The sequence below is a fragment of the Zonotrichia leucophrys genome, chromosome 2 (assembly GCF_028769735.1).
Source record: "Zonotrichia leucophrys gambelii isolate GWCS_2022_RI chromosome 2, RI_Zleu_2.0, whole genome shotgun sequence".
Taxonomy (NCBI): domain Eukaryota; kingdom Metazoa; phylum Chordata; class Aves; order Passeriformes; family Passerellidae; genus Zonotrichia; species Zonotrichia leucophrys.
This window is the reverse complement of record NC_088171.1, coordinates 115,864,874-115,881,572: the sequence shown is the minus strand read 5'-3', so window position 1 is coordinate 115,881,572 and position 16,699 is coordinate 115,864,874. Positions and strand designations below refer to the sequence as shown.

Genomic DNA, 16,699 nt, shown 5'->3' with positions numbered 1-16,699 from the left:
GTAGTCTGGGGGCGGGCGGCTGGAGCGGGGGGGGGGGGGGGGGGGGAGGCATTTTCCATAACATCTTTTCGGAGAAACGGCGTGGACGGGGATGTTGGTGCGGGGGACTTGAATTTCCAGGGCGCTTATTAATGAGCAAGACCGCGTCCGCCACAAACCGGCAGAAACTCTGCCCCGCAGTTCATGTGTCAAAGAGCCGAAAAGCACGTTTGTGTGTGTGTGTGTGTGTGTGTGACATATTTGTGTGTATACACACACACACGCACACACAGGCATACTCATTTCTCTGTGTGCATAATAAGTCTGCATGGTGTTTACTAGTCGGTTTAGAACATCGGCTCCACTTTGTCCCGGCTGTGCAACTGCCTTCCCAATTTCTCTGTAACTTGATTAAACCTCTGCAAATAGGGTCAGTATCTGAGGAGAGCTAAGTTTTAGGTCCCCGAGCCTTGGGGAAGGAGGAACCGCAGAGGATACATGCGCTTAGCCCTAATCCTGTGTCCGGTTCCGAGAGTTTGGTGCTGCGATCCCGGAGCACTTTGCGTGACTTTTGCTGCCGAGAAAGGGGGCTGGGGTTCCTGCATTGTTACTGCCGCTGTAGCCTGAGCCAGCTGGTGCTTTATGTATGAACTGCACTTTCTCTGCTGTTACGGAATGGGCTTTGCACGTGAATAAAACGCTGGCCGTAGGAAATGATCGGAAAATGCGAGTTACCCCGAGCACAGCCCGGCCAAGGGGAGCAAGCCGGGAGAGAGCGATGTGTTCAAACCTGCGCGCTCGGGCTCTTGTTTGGAAGCCCGCCGTGGCAGCCCGTGGCGGGCGGCAGCAGCAGCAGATGGCTTTTCGCAGCGCAAGCCCCGCCGTGCGCAGGCTCCGCGGGGCCGGCCGCGGGTGCGGAGGGCGGCGGCGGGGCGCGGTGGCCGGCGGGGCTCTGCCGCGGAGGAGTGGCCCCGGCCCAGCCCGGCCCGGCCCGGCCCGGCCCGGCCCGGCAAGGCGGACAGCCCGGTCCCGCGCCCCGCTATTGTCGTGACGGTCTCACGTGTCAGAGAGACGTTCCGAGCCGTCCCTTTCATCCCGGGCAGCTGCCTCGATTCAGAGATAAACAGCAAAATAGAGTGTGCTTGTGCTGAGGCGCGGAGGCTGCGGCGCCCGGGTGAAGCCCTCTCAGTTTTCAGGAAAGGTTTCCCACATGGTCGCATCTACCAATCACAACAGAAAGGACCAAATTCATCCTGGCTGCATTTCACATATACTCAATGGAGTTATAGAATCCAGGGATAAATCGGGCCCTTTGTGGTGGATGCCCCAGGATATTTCAAGAGAGATCCCAGAGGTATGACTGTTAGCGTTGTTTTAAGTAACTATTTTGCAGCATCTGGCAAACGTGCGGTATATTTTGGAAGTTTGTGCCAGGAGTGAACTTGGTTCAGCAGGAAGAGTTCAAATGCAAAGGAGCATTTATGTGTTCATTAATTTTCTCTTAGTGCTCTGGGTAATCATGAGGCTACTGCTACTTTTCATCTGTGGTTTGCTGTTATTTTCTCTATTGTCAGTTTTGTAAATTGTAACAGTGAAATGTTGCCACGTGAAAAGCTTGGGCTGATATTAATGCCATAAGAACCAAAGTGTTTGAAGACCTGTTTGGCAGTGAAACTGGACAAACGTTATTAAACCTATCAATGATTTAAAGCTTCAGAAGGAAGGTAATGACTTGAATACACATTTCACTCATCATTCTTGAGATAGTGGCCAGATTTAATTTAAAAGTTAAATGCTTTGGAAAATCAGGAATTACTTTAATATATTAAATCATTTTCCAATTAAGTTCCTTAAATAATTTTTGGTGTGTTGCACTCCAAATCGAATAAATTAATTTAGAAAGTCGTTTTCAGAATTTCTTTACTAGCTGGTTAAAGCTTCTTTCAAGTCATGCCATGTATGAGGGAGCAAACTGTTCTTTTCAAATGCAAATGAGACACTCATTCTGTAGACAAGTTGCAACTCTTCTATTTCACTTTGCCTGAACTGATAATGTGCTTAAAAGTGCACAGTCATAAGACATATGTTTTATGCTTGGAAAAGACTTACCAGGAATGTTTCAATATAAGAAATCGAGTACAGAACAATTGTCTTTCTCAGATGTCTTTACCAGTGACCACTGATAACACTGAATGGACAGAGTAGATTTGCCAGGCCCCTTGGAGGTGTACATTTAGTGAACATTTCATTTTTCACCCCTTCACTCTCTCCCTTTGCCCAGCATGATTAACATTGCTGTGAAAACTTATCTGACTTGTTCTAAACATGTCATCATGTTACAGTATTGCTCTGTCACTCATTTTCAGGCTGTGTGTATTTAGGGAGTTGGAAGGGCGGGAGGCCTGCAGAGTTTTCTGTTCTGTATGTTTGGTTGAGTGTTCGCTTTTAAACTCTCCCAGGAAAGGAGATGATGGCTGGAGTGTGATGGATCCTTGTTCTGGGCCAGAATGGTGGTCTTCCTTAGGAATCTACCTGAAAAACTCATTGGGAACTCATTCAAGATCCTCTGGGTTCTTGTTTCTTGTAAAGTTAGTTAAAACTTGCTTTTGGCGCTTACTAGCGGATTTGGCCCTATTTTTCATATCTAGGTTTTGGTGGTGTTTTTCCTTTTACAAATTTTCCAGACTTTGATTGTTTACATTTGAAGTCTGCTTGAGCTGCTGGTAATTTAGAATGTATTCCACAAATACTTAGGCTTTTAAATTTTCTAGTTGTTCTGTTAGTACTGTTTTTTTTTCCCTGATCAGATGGTTGTTTGTAGCATATGAGTTCCCAGGCACATGCATGGGAGCTATTGACTGTGCATTTTTCTGTAGCCAGAGGAAAATAATGTAGATTCAAACAATCGCCTCTTATCTTACAATTTTCAGTTGGCAGGCTTTGTTTCAGAAGACTGCTTAGATCTTTATTTTATAAACCTAAAATAGCATTCTAAGCATCTTAGCCTAATATTTCTCTATCTGCTGTGAAAGCTCATTATGCTCTGCATATATTGTTATGCAGGCTTTTCCTTGTTTCTCTTGCATTACCCATGGAGAAAGAAAAGTGAAGAAACAATGCAAACAATGTTGGTTATGACAACTGTGAGAGGTATCTCTTATACAAACAGACAGAATGGACGGTATGCTTTGGTATATAGGTCAGCCTTTGAAATAACATAGTGGAGCTCTTATGCTGGACAGATTTAGGGTTGAGATTATACTGTTCACCCCTTGAAACTTGAAGCATAATTGCAGTTCAGATACGTTCAGGCTAATGTGAGTAGTCTGTTCAGTTGAAGTTTATTTTAGGAAATGTCACATTCTGTAATTGAGTTGAATTATATAAAATAAATAACTTTGATAATCCAGGTGTCTTAATTTGATAGAATATGGCCAGTGATTTCAAGATGCCGGAAGAAGTCGGATGATAAGTTTAAATGTTTAAGTAGAGAGAAGTAAATAACAGTTTTGTGGCTTTTCCTATTGAAGTGTCACCTGCAAAGACCACTTTGATCAGTGCTGTAAGAAGGATAGGTATATTTTAATTTTCATATTTGCAACTTCACAGTGTTTTCAGATATCTGTTCACATAAAGTGCAGTTATATAATTGTAGTTTGACACAGCTAATGACAGGGATGCTGACCTCTGCCATCAATAGGCAGAAAATAATGGTCTTTACTGCTCCCAATGGTTAGCCTTGCAGAATTATGCACTGGATTCTTCTGTGATTTGCTACCTTGTTCAAAAATACAGGAGCCTACAACTCATCTTTCTTGTATTCACTGATAGTTGTCAGTGCAGTGGAAAAATACAGCCAGGCAGCAGAGGTAAAATGATAGACTGTAGTTGTTTTTAAAAAGAGGAATACAGAGGAGAAAGGAGGGAGAGGGAAGCAAAACCTTTCAAATGAAAAAAGCAGAGTGACATTGGGTAGAAGTGGATAAGGAGATATAATACAATGCTTTGTAAGCAGGTAACAATCCCGCTTGTAATCAGAATTCCATGGAGCAAAAGTGCATTTATTTATACTCAGCATTTAGAGTAATTTATTGTGTAAACTTAACCCTACCATAGAGACTACTCTAAATAAAATGTTCCATGGCTGTTTACAAAGTGTACATTATTTCCAGGGGCTTGTTTCCATCTAGTCTCTATCTCAAACTCAGAGTTGTGGCAAGCAGGCTCTCTGAAGGACAGCTCTAAAGCTGAAATACTATGTTACTGTTTTGACAGCATTTTAGATTATGCTCATATTGTTTATCCTGAACATATTTCCCCCTCCCGCTTAAAAAAATACCTTGTCCTCTACTGGCTTAGAATCTTACTTGAAATTTGTTACTGTTTCATAAAGGAGAGATTAAACAGTTGCATTGGGGCTGACTGTTGATTTTCAAGTGTTAAGTCTTTTAGTTTCAAAAATACCACATATGAAGAACGGAAATGGTCTTTTCTTTCATATCTTAGTATGTAGTTTCAGAATTGTGGGCAAGTCTCAAGTGTGCCTCCTTAAATTCCAGTGTTTCAGAAAAGAAGTGGTCTCAGTTTTAGTGGAACATAGAAAATGATTTATGTATGTGCTTTTGAGAAATCTTTCTCAAAGATTTCTATAAACCAAAGCATTTGCAGTAATTTATTTTTTTCCTTCTGCCAAATATCGGTACCCGGAGAGGAATTATGTTTTATTCTCATACCAGAACGATGTGTTTCATCTCTAGAGCATTACCCTCAATCAGCCTATCATGAGGTCTTATGAAAGAGAAGTGAAACCAGTAAATTATTAAGAATGCTGAATTAACTAAACACTACAGCACATGCAGTACCTTTGGTGTTTACATTAAACCAAAGAGGAGCTGGAGCTGTTTTTGAGAAGCTGATACTGTGAAGGACTGTGCAGTTCCAGCTTCTCTTGAGTTCGGGGTGTGTTGGGGATGATCACACTTAACCGTGAAGAACTGAGCACCCTCTGGCCCTCAGATTCCCACATCAGCAAGACTTTCTTGTCTTGCTAAAAATGTACAGAAGCATTTGAAAAATGGGCTGTGTGTAAAACACAATTTATATTTTAGCAGAGAATTGTCCTAATCATGGTAGGATTTAGATTAAAATTCTTGGATATCTAAATCCTGTATTGATGGTAGATATAAAAAAGCTTAGATGTTGGAAGTAAAAAAGCTTCCTTTGACTTCACTCTCAGCACTGCTCAAGAGTGACCTGAAAGCACCACTTTGCGTGGTGAGAGAGTAGTCTCTGGATCAGTGCAGACCTTGGCTTCTGGAACTGACAGGAGAGGCAATTAGTGGCAGCTTTGTTTATCTTTTTGAAGAGGACACATGCTCTTTGAATGTCTAGCATGGATTTCATACAATAAAATACTTATTTTAAATGTAACCTAAATTTAAATGTTTTTTTTGTTGTTGCAGTTGGACTGTGTGATTGTTGTAGATCCCTTCCAACTGAAATAGTTTATTCTGCGGTTTTAGCTACGCAACTACGTACCAATTTTCTGCCTAAAGAATGATTTCTCATTAAAAGTGTTGAGTTATAAACTGCTTCAAAACATGGTTTATAGCAGATTCGCCAAATGACTCTTAATTATAGCAATGCTTCCAAAATACTTTGAGTCATGGAATTCACATCAGCCCAAATGAGATTTTCTTGATCGTAGTGCTTTTCCCTACAGTGTTCAGTTGGAAAATGGCAGCATTGCCTTATTCCATGGTTAGGCACAGATTATGTAGCCGTAGCAGCAGCAACAAAGTCTGCCCCTCCAAAGCGGTGAGTGCACGTAAGGAGCTCGTCCCCCCTTCTAATGGAGTAGCTGCCATTTCTGTTCATTGGTAGCAATGACTTTTCAGTTGGTAAGTCATCAAATAAAACGTTTAGCTCTTGATTTAGACCTTCAAACTTAAAATTGTTTTTCAGCTGGCATCTTGGTGCAACCCATATTTGTAATGTCTGTGGTTTTGTTTTGCTTCTTATGTTTGCAGCAAATTATTTTTAGCCTTTGAATTTCATATGGCTCTAATAATATTTATATCTTATCTTTCAATTGCACATATGCTAACACTGTTCTTGAGCTGTTCATTTAGTATTTCTCACTGGGCTGCTATTTGATTTGCTACAGACTCTTGTTGAATGGTTTCCTCCCAAGGAACACGCTGCCTTCTAAGTTGCAAAACATACTTGAATTACATGAGCATCTGACAAATCCAGGTTAGTGGAAATGTCAGAATGTTTTAGCATTCACATTCTTGACTGTTAAACCACTCTCTACCAATCAAAAGTGGCACGAGTTGGTTTTTTCAAAGGTTCTGCTGGCTAAGCATGGAAATTGAGCTGCTGTGGTAGTACTTTTGTCTCCTGCTATTGTTGTTGATGATTATGTGGTCTTAAAGGTTAAATAGAAGTTACTGTAGCTGGTATGTATTTTTGTTATATTAAGAAAATCTGCAGTGAACTCCAGTTCTTATTCTATATGCAAGAATTCAGAACTCTGAAATCAGGCAGTGATAACCTGTACTTAGGGAAATGGGTCAGTAAAGGAAGTATGAAGCCTGCAATGTGAAGTAAAAGATTTATCGAGACAATTCCTGCTAGGAGAGAAGATTATGTAAACATGTTAATTTCTGTTGTATCTGTGCTACTCTGTACGTATATACACACATATAGATTTCTGCTTCATTGCATATATTGCTGACTTTGAAAGAAGTGAACTTACTCTGGGAATGCATAATTTCTGTCCTGTACTCTCAGTAATTGGCTTTGAAGTCATGTTCTGGTCGCAGTTGCCAAAAGTGGGTAGGTTTGTGTTCATGAATAAGAGAAAACATTTGTTTCTCCTATGATCATCGCGTTTGCATCGATCTGAAATAATAATAAATAGTAAAAGGAAAAATAATGGTGAGAAGCGATGGTAGCCTTTCAGAAACATAATTGATCATTTGGCAGACAAAGTTGTGAACATTAGTCATAGAAACCTGCAGATAGTAGAGGCTTAATATCAAAGCTAATGATTTATTTTATGTTAATGACTTTCTGCTAGGGCATAAAAGACTTCTCATAATGGACTCTCAGTGCTGTGTTCAGTTGCGAAGGCTAATGGGATAATCTTACCCAAAACTAAGCTTTTTGAAGTAAATCATGGTGTTATTTTTTCAAGTTAACTCTTGAAAATGATTCTTTAGGAACTGCTTGTAGTCTTTATAGGAAAATGGAAGGCGAGTTCTTTTTTCTTCACCAGCAGTTTTCTTAATTGTATTGGAAATATCTGTGCTTTTTTTATGGTTCTGAAAAATAATATTCAAGATATGAAAGTCATTCAGTCACTTCAGTGTTTTTATCATAGGACAGTAGGTTTTTGTGAGGCACAGTTGTTTTTACAGGTTGAACAAAGGAAAAGAAGAATTATTTTTTTAGTGGCTTAGCCACTTATTAGCTAAATGGCAGTAAAACTCTTAGTTTTGCATTGAGAAGTTTTTTAAATCATGTTTACAATTAGTTATAACCAACATTATATTTCAATAAGAGATAATTTGCCTACTAAAGTTCACATAATGTGCTAATCATGTGTAGTGGTTAATAAAGGCCTCCTATCTCACTCCCCTGATGGCTATAAAAGGCTATTATGTTCATGGCAGCAGTTCAGGTACAGCTGCTGTGTGTTAATAATGCATCATTGTCCCACTAATAAACACAGCAAAGGTCAGCAACCCTGAGCACCTAAAACACCCATTCTCTTTCCAAAATATTTATTAACACCTTAATGGTGTATCTATTCATTTTGGTTAGGATTATATCAGTTAATGACCCTCACAGAATACAGTGTGCTCAGGTTTTGCAACCTACATGCTGTTGTGGGCTGCTGCACTCATTTTTCCTCCTAAACACTTTTCATCACAACTTTGTGTTGTTTTTTGAAGACTAGCATGACGACTAATACTTCATGCTCACCTTATGATTAACTTGCTTTGTTACTTAGTTTGGCAGTTTTCATTTTTTTTCTTCAGCTAATTTAAGATTCTGTCTAGAGGCTGAATTTTCATGACTTAAGACACTTTGTAGAAATTCTGTGTGCTAAAAAATTATGTGACTGTGTAACAGATATTGACACATGCATGCACAGAGACATACATGTGTGTACATGGGCACTACTTCCCCTCGGTTCCATGCATAATTTTATACTAGTTACTTATGTTTTCCTTTTTAGCATAGATTGCTGTATTCATAAAGGTTTTTTAAAATGCATTTCCTACAGACAAAGAACATACTCACATGGGATTTCCATTTTGCCAGGGAAACATGCAAATCAATAGGCCAGCACTTATCTACATTAAAATTAGGTACACTGTAATTTATGGGTGTAGTGATATTGTATTTGTCTTGCATAGCCTCAGATATTCTTTAACGTAGCCTGATTCTGTGTCTGTAGAGAAAAGCAAAAGTGTTAATTGAACAAAATCTCATTTTCTCATCTTGTAGTATTGTCTTTTGTTATCTGTTACTCATTTTGAAAGCCTGATTTTTTTTCCTTGTGCTGTGTGATTTACAAACAAATGTTTAGAGGGCAGAAAATACTATTGCATTTCCATCAAGAGCAATGAAAAAGCTTAACTAGCTCAAGGGTTTCTTTTTGGGGTAGCACATAGCCTCAGCGACACATTTGTCATGCTTTAAATATATAACACATACAATAAAATATGTACAGGCACAGTTGTGATATATGTAGTGTTTGGCTCCATTGCTATTGTTTGTAGTCTCTACGGTTGTCATACATTGTTCTTTGCACATCATACCATTACAGCAGAATTTGACACAATTTCTAGCTTTCAGTCCTGCACCATTTTCATTGCACAATATACATGAGTTTGACAGGGTGTGTTGAGGACAACTCTGGCAAGCAATTGATATTTTGAAGTGGCAAGCGTTTCAGCAGCTGCCTGCTTGTGAAAAAGGAATGATAAGGTATACTGTATTGTTAGTTTCAGGCAAAGCATTAAGGTTTAAGCTCTGTAAAAATGTACACATTATTCGGCAGTGGTGAAGCAAGCCTTTTATGTTTTTTAGAGCTTAGCTCTCTGGCTGATGTGAACTAGAATGACATTGGTTTAATGGTCAGTAAATGAATAGGAGTACTTTGAATTTGAACCACTGCCAATTTTGCACCGACAAAGAGACTGACAAAAGAAAGATTTTATGTGAAAGCAAAGCACAAGCAATGTTTGGGGAGGTGGGGAGAGGGGCAGAGGAGCCCAACAGAAATATTCTCTAACACAGCCTTGTAATGATTCTAAAATTGTTAAAACACATCCATTTTGCATGGCTCATCGGCTACAAACCTAAGCTGTTTCATCTAATGTTCTTTAAAACCTGTTGTATACACACAGTCTTTTAGAATATATTCATATGGAATTTACAGTGTGTTTTTCTAAATACCACACTGTGCCCTGGAGGCCTGCTGGCAGAACATCAGAGTTGTCCACTGCTGGAGTTCCCAAGTCTCTCTCTATCTGGTAGTGGGAAATTGTAGTTTAATCAGTTATGGCACTTTCAGTGTGTAACATTCATTAGTAAGGCAATTTGTCATGACTGTTAATAGTCAGGATGCATCTGCTCTCTCTTCAGTTATGGAGTGTGATAAGCAAGAGGGCAAATATTTCAATATTTAATAATATTAGCATGTTTGAAAACTGTAATTCAAGGTTAGTGCTCAAAACACAAACATGACATTATTGACAATCAATGTATTTTTACTGGTTTTACCTTTACAGAGTGGATTTGAAAGTACCCTAATGCTCTTACAACTTCTGTGTTACGTGACTGGGTATTAGAAAGTAAATGTTAGCATCTTCAATATTTATCAAAGACTTTTCTTCTGTTTTTCTATGTAAATTGAAAGGTAGGATATTTTCACGGAGTTGCAAATACCTATAATTATTTTCCAGTGTATCAGTAATAAATTGTTCACAGTATCATTTTTGGCAGTAGCAGACCTTTTTCAGTGTTAGTTTTGTGTCTGGGCAGCTTATAATGTCATGTTATAAAAGATATTCGATGCCTACCAAATAGACAACATGCAATTAGAATAATGTTCTCTTCTCACTAAAAACCAGCTTGTAATCATTGTTCATTGTTCTAAATATGAAAGGATAAGTTGTTTCCTACAGCCAAGAAAGGTTAGAGAGGGGTTTTTTTCACATATATCTGATAACCCTCATGTATTACATAATATGATAGCTTCACACACAATAGCTTTGTGACACATTTTAATTTTTAATGAAAAGCCCCCAAAATTTTAACATAATTATTTCTTTAGAAACCGAGCCCAATCTTGGTAAAATCCGTTCTTGCTAGTAACAAAAGCTGTTACTGTTTAAGTTCCTGTTCAGCAGTTAGTTGGTACGCTTCACTGGATGTTGTCAAAAAGGCTTTTCTTTTGATTGACAACCCTGTAGGAATGTGAATGGAGATTTTAATTGCATATCATGTGTGCATATCAGAATGAGTAGATTCACTGACTCTGCTTAGCTCTGTATCTCTACAGGTCAGCCATGCCAAAACACTTCTTTTTTTAATAAGCAATTGATATATTTTCCAATGAGAGAGAAAACGGGCATACAAGTGAAGAAGCCAGTGTAAAGCAAAAGGTTCCTGTGAATTTTTAAGAAAAATGTGTGCAATAAATTTTTAACACAATTCTGAGGTGGTTTGATGATGTAAATTCATATCAAGTCTACACTGACCAAAGACTGCTAGAAGTGTCTTTATCTATTTCTCTCTACTTCTTCTTTTTTTTTTTTTGTTAATTTTCAAGAGTACTTTGAGCAAAATCAGTTTAAAAAAAAAAAGAAGCAAAGTGAGTGGAAAAATTTACTGAGGCAGGCTGCCCTTGAGTCTTGTCCCCTTATAGAGACAAGGGGAAGTGATGGGAGTTTTCATTTCTATTGAGAACTAGTGGGGTTTCTTCTTTATAGTGTATTTGATGCACACTTTTTGGGGCAACACTGTTCATTTAGGGGGAGATTTATCTTGATAAGGATCTCAGTTTTAACTCTGATACTAAAACCAAGTTCTGATATCAACTGTAATGCAACTTAAATAATTTTTTTCCTTAAGAACAGTAAATGATACATCACTAGAAAACAACTCTGCTAAACAGATCTCATTAATTTTCATAACCAAGAACATAAAAATATCAAAGCCAAATATTTGTTATAATGAATAATAATTATATGTCAATATCTTAAATTAGATTCCAGGTTTCATTTTGTATCAAAAACCATAGTATTGGTTGTATTCTTTTTAAAGCTCACAAAGCATCAGTAGCTGAAAGCACAGCTACAAGACAGTTGTGAAGAACTTTTAGCTGAGTTTGTGTTTTGTTCCAGTACAGGGACATGAAAATCTAAAGGAGGATGACAGTTGCATTTTTCTGTGAGGACCCCTGGGAAGGAATTGTTACTTAGTAACAAAGTTTCTTTCCTCTTTTCTCCTGATTTGTTTTGAATGAAAAGCAAATTTTGCTCTTTCACTCTTTGTGTAAGGCCAGCCTGACTTTCAGGTTATATTTGTGTAAGAAGTGTAGGAAGAAAGGATGCTCACCAGTTGTTGAAAGCACATGGAATGCTCTGACAACATGCTGGCACTTTTATAGAGCCTATTTTCTCCTGTGCTGGGTTAAAGTGGATCTCATCCAACTGCATCTTGAACATCAGTAAATCTGCAAGAGTACTTAAAATAAGTGAACACCTTAAGAAGAAAATCAGTGAGATTTACTTTATTTCTAATGAAGCAGATCACTTCTGGCGTAATATATGACATTGGTCTATGGTTGGATCTACCAGAGTCTGACACTGCTATGGGTTGTCAAGATTTGTGAGTAAAAAATAGAGCACCAGATCCACAAGAGTCAAGAAAAAATTCCAGATTTTGAAACTTTAATCCTGTATTAAATGAAGAATTTAAATTTTTTTTTATCAATGTTGAGGAAAGAATCGACTTAGATTTTGCAACATTAAATATCAGAGCCATTTTTGTAAATCACTATGGTAGCCCTTGAAATAAAGTTAAAAAATTTCAACATTGATGTCAACAGGACTTCATTTTTCAGGACTTTGTTAGGTTACAAAGTCAGGCACTTTAATGCTGGGAATGGCAGATTTAAGGATGTCTTGATTTTGCTTTTTAATATGTTTTCATTGACAGGAATCTGAGCAAAACAGAGGATATGGCCATTACAACTTTATCATTAATGCAGTTGCAAATTGCACCACAGTAAAACTTTCAGGCAGCCTCAAGTTTGTATTTTTACATTTTGATCACATGACTTTCTAACCCAAATAATATTGTTTCAGAAGAAATTTTTTGTGTGTTTTGCTGATTCATTTGATCATGTCCATGTCATTCATTCCTATTGTCTCTGAGGAGTGTCTGAGTCTTTTCAGCATTGCCGCACAGATTTTTCTGCTGCAGAGTTAATTCCTTTTTAGTAGCAGAGAGAATTTTGTTATGGTGAATGAAGTGAGGACCAAGTCTTGGTGTGGCTAGGAAGGTCTTGGGCTCTCTCTTACCAATCCTTTCTTTCTGATGCTTTGGTGCAGGCTGTCATGACTCATGCATTACATTCTATGGGTTTTGGATTGAGCATGAGAATACCTCTGTTATTATTTTGTCAAATGCCCCCATTTTGGGATGAGGAACTCAAGCATAAGTTAAGGCCTTACTATTTTCTAAACTTTATCTCTGAACAAAAGGCACTTCTCTATCTCAGTATCTTTTCTTCTGCTGAATTCGAAAGATGTCCTGCAGATAGTGGAGCTGGTTGAATTTCCTTAAGGCTAAAAGTTCTCCAACTCTAAATACAGATACTGTGACCAAAATTGCAGTTATATGTACTATAGTTAAACCTACAATTGTAAGTAAGAAAAAGCCTATTGTGCATGTATTTATTATCATATATATAGTTACTATGCTTATGGAAATAATTAAAGAGGTATCTGTTAAATATATGCTTATACTAAACTTTCTAAATTTGTATAAATTATTTCAGTTCTAGTAAAACCAGGGAATTTAGTTTAAAAATCGTTAGGGCTCGTCCTATAACATTCTTTTTTGGAGATAGAGAAGAGTCCATGTATATAATAATAAAAGCTCAGAGAAATGATATTTTTGAAAAGGAAAAAAAAATATGTTGCTCAGCAGAATCCATTGCCCTTTTAAGAATGCTTTCTCAGAACAGAGAACTTTCTCAAACAGAACACTACAGTGGAAGTACTAAAGTAGCATTCCCAAACTTGGCTGTGGTTTTATTAACTCTTTTCAGAAATTCAAAATTTAAATGTTAATATTTACTGCAAAGTAAAATAATTCTGGATTTAGGAGGAGTTTAGAAGGCTTTGGCTGGAGCAGATGACTGCAGACTTTGTAGGAACAAGTTTATTACAGAGCCCTTAACCTGCTGCTTCCTACATGGTTCTCTTGGATTCTAGCAATGCTGGAAACTCTTTGTTAGAGGTGTAAGCATATTCTGAAGCAATGGGGCACATTGATGTACCAGGCCTGGAAGTTAATTTTCTACCATTTTCCACTCATCAGAATCTTTCCTTATTACTACTGAGCTTGTAATGGACCTGTACAAAGATTAGTAGTTAAAAAAAAATATCACAGAATATTCTGAATTGGAGAGGGTCATAATCTTCAGGCCCTACTATCCTGGGCAAGGATGAAATGTTTTGAGGAAACTTGAGCTTTTCACACACACTGGTAGTGAGTGTTCAGTCAAATGTGGGAGAGGAGAGCAGAGAAGGGGAGCACTGAGTGTTTCAGGAACTCATGTAAGCGAAAGAGCTGTATCTGTGGTCCTTCATGCTGGTTCAAGAATGTGTTTGTATTTCACCATCACTGAATACCACTTTCTGTTCTGCCAAGACCCTCCTTTCTCCCTTTATGTTTTGAGTATTCACCCTACACAGAGGCTGAACTTTGAAAAGACAGGTGAATTGCAACTTTTCTTCTAGAAAAGAAGGAAATATGGAGATCTTCTGTAGAAAGAAGATTTTCTGACTGGTCTTGGTTATACCTGGATACCATTTCCATCAGTATGGACACCTAAACTATCTCCAGGAAAAACTGACCAGCTGACTCTTAGATGAATAGGGACGTCACCAGAGGGTCCTGAAGTACCTGTACTGATAGTGGAGACAGACTAATTTTCACCCTGAGTTCTTTGGGATGAATCAAAAATCTCAGGTTCACAGACCTGGTGTGACAACATGTCTGCTTTAAGGAAAGCAGCCAAATTCAGATTTAAATGGCAGCAGGACTATTAGGATCAGGACAAATCAGCTGAAGTAGTGCTGGCTGATGTTAAAAGTCATGTGCATGTGGGTTTGCAGAAGTCTTTGTGGTACAGGTATTGCTTTTTCTGTGAACTTGCATGACTCTAGGCAATGTTTGCTGGCTGATGGGATAAACTCCTCATGCTGTAGGAGTTTCCTTGGGAAGTGCTTTTTGTCTTAGTCTATGAAATGTCATATTAGCTATTCCACTGCTGCATTCATCTGCTGCTTTCCTCACTCATGTTCTGTAGAAAGTCCTGACCTCCTGCAAGAGACTGATTTACCATTTCCTACCTGGAACTTTCTTTTAAGAAGGTACAATCCAAAATATCAGGAAATCCTTTTTTTTTGGCCATCATACAGATGAGATCTCATAAGAGAAATTGGGAAAAGTAGTATAACCAAAAATGTATCATGTTGAGAGAAAGCGCAGAAAGAGCAGTTTCCGAAAATGGATGTAGAGATTCTTCAACACAAATTTATTGTGGAGTAGAACTAGAGAAACACTATGAGATGCTATGTCATCTCCTGTCCCATTCCCCATACCCCTTCCTCCTCCATTTCTGAAAAAAATCACTCTTCTCCGCAACATAATTTGTTATCTCATAACTAGGATGAGAACCTTTTTCTTCCTCAACAGCAGATCTTATTTCTGTCCTTATCTGGTGGTTCAGTAACTTATGCCTCTAGCCCTTAAAAAAAAAATAATTCGGATGAGTTTGAAGTACAAGGAGCAGACCGCTCAGATATGTGAATTCTTTTCCCTTCAGGGCCACTCCACAGTACTCCATAAAGATTATTATACTATTTGGATTTTGGTTTTCCCTTTTCTTGAAGTTGACTATTTAGCTGAGAAACTGGCAAAAAAATCTGCTACACAGAAATAGTTAAAAAGAATTAGCCTAAGATTATTAACCACGCAAGTGCTGAAGGACTTGAAAGGTCTTGTTTATACCCATAAAAGTAGAGAAGAGAAAGGTAAGAATTAGAGCTGGAATTCCATATTTAGTTTGAAATTTCTAGTGATGGCAAAATATTTTGTATATAGGATTATTACTTTTTGGCAAGCCTTGCTATATCTAAACACTTTTGGGTGGGCTAAGGATGAAGTTTCATTTTAACTCTTAACTTAAAGAATTTCCTTGCTTTGTGGTTTTAGATTATATTAACATTTCATAAGCATCAATTTCTATGGTACAGTTCCTTTGTAGAAGATACTGGTTTTACATAGAAGTAGTGCTAAGTCTGTTGCATTAGATTTTACAAGATAAACTTCATTATATTTGTCCTGACAAAGATTTGTATCATCTAGGATACAGAACTGTGACAAGATGTTTGTGAAAGAATTAAACAAACCTTGTATTTTCTTACCATTTTTTTCCCATTATCCTAGGAAGTAATGCCACCATGTGAAAAACTTTACCCTCTTGGTGCTTTATTATATGGGCTGAAATACACTCGTGAATATCTGATTACATTCTGTGTGCACCACTTGTATAGGACTGCCAGTGTCTGTCACCAGTCTTGCCCTTAATACAGCTCCCCATTCTTAGTGTCTTGTATTTAGGCTCAGTGCAGCACAAGTACAAAGCTGCTGCATTTTAGTGTTGAATTTTTAATATGTTTCATCCTTTTTAATGATTTTCTTACTGAACAGAATTGGACTTTATTTTTGCAGATACCACTGTATTTGGAAAAGTCCCCATTCTTTCCTCCCTTGAAGTGTTTATAGTACATTGTGTACTTCTCCATGTATCCAAGTCTCCAAATTAGTTCTCTGTGTATCTGAGTCTCCAAATTAGTTTGCATCACCTCTGTTATAAAACTCCTTTTTTTACACCACTACACTGAAATTGCCTTTCATATTCAGTGTAACCTATGAATTGGTCCTGCAAGTGAGTCATTCCAAGGTTGTTATTCTTCCCTTATAACTATATTTAATAGAAAATACTGTGCTCTATGTTATGTCCATCTTGCTCAGATGGAACAGTGTCTGAGATGGAAAAGCAGAATGCAATATCAGAATACATTTAAATGTAATAACATCTCTGAAAATTTCTTTTTATTGTACAGAAATAACAGCTCCTCTGCCATTATCACTGCTTTGGCTTTTAGAGCCTTGTGGTATCAGAGTATTTCAGTGACTGGCTTGGCCTTGCAGCTTTTACCCTAGGAAAAATGCTGCTGATGTCCAGAGGAATTTTGCATTCTTCAAGGACTGTGATTTGGCCTCTGGTGGGCTATATAGCCCTGTCTTAGGAACCCTTTTTCCCTGCATAAAACATTACATAAAATTTAGTGGTTTATCTATCCTGCACATTTGTTCTATTAACAAAATGATACAC

The 16,699-nt window shown here is 37.9% G+C and overlaps 1 protein-coding gene across 3 annotated transcripts in view; it reads left to right on the top strand.

Annotated features, from left to right (window-relative positions):
- Positions 1–16,699, top strand: part of TOX (thymocyte selection associated high mobility group box) — a 218,373-nt gene that overhangs the window by 1,149 nt on the left and 200,525 nt on the right. For 2 of the 3 annotated variants that reach the window (XM_064706135.1, XM_064706133.1), the window contains exon 1: positions 1,046–1,333. The exons of the other annotated variant lie outside the window; for it this stretch is intronic. In XM_064706135.1, coding sequence (XP_064562205.1) covers positions 1,190–1,333 — 144 coding nt within the window. In that variant the 5' untranslated portion in view covers positions 1,046–1,189. Of the gene's footprint in view, positions 1–1,045; positions 1,334–16,699 lie in introns of those variants that run through there. 3 annotated transcript variants of the gene reach the window in all.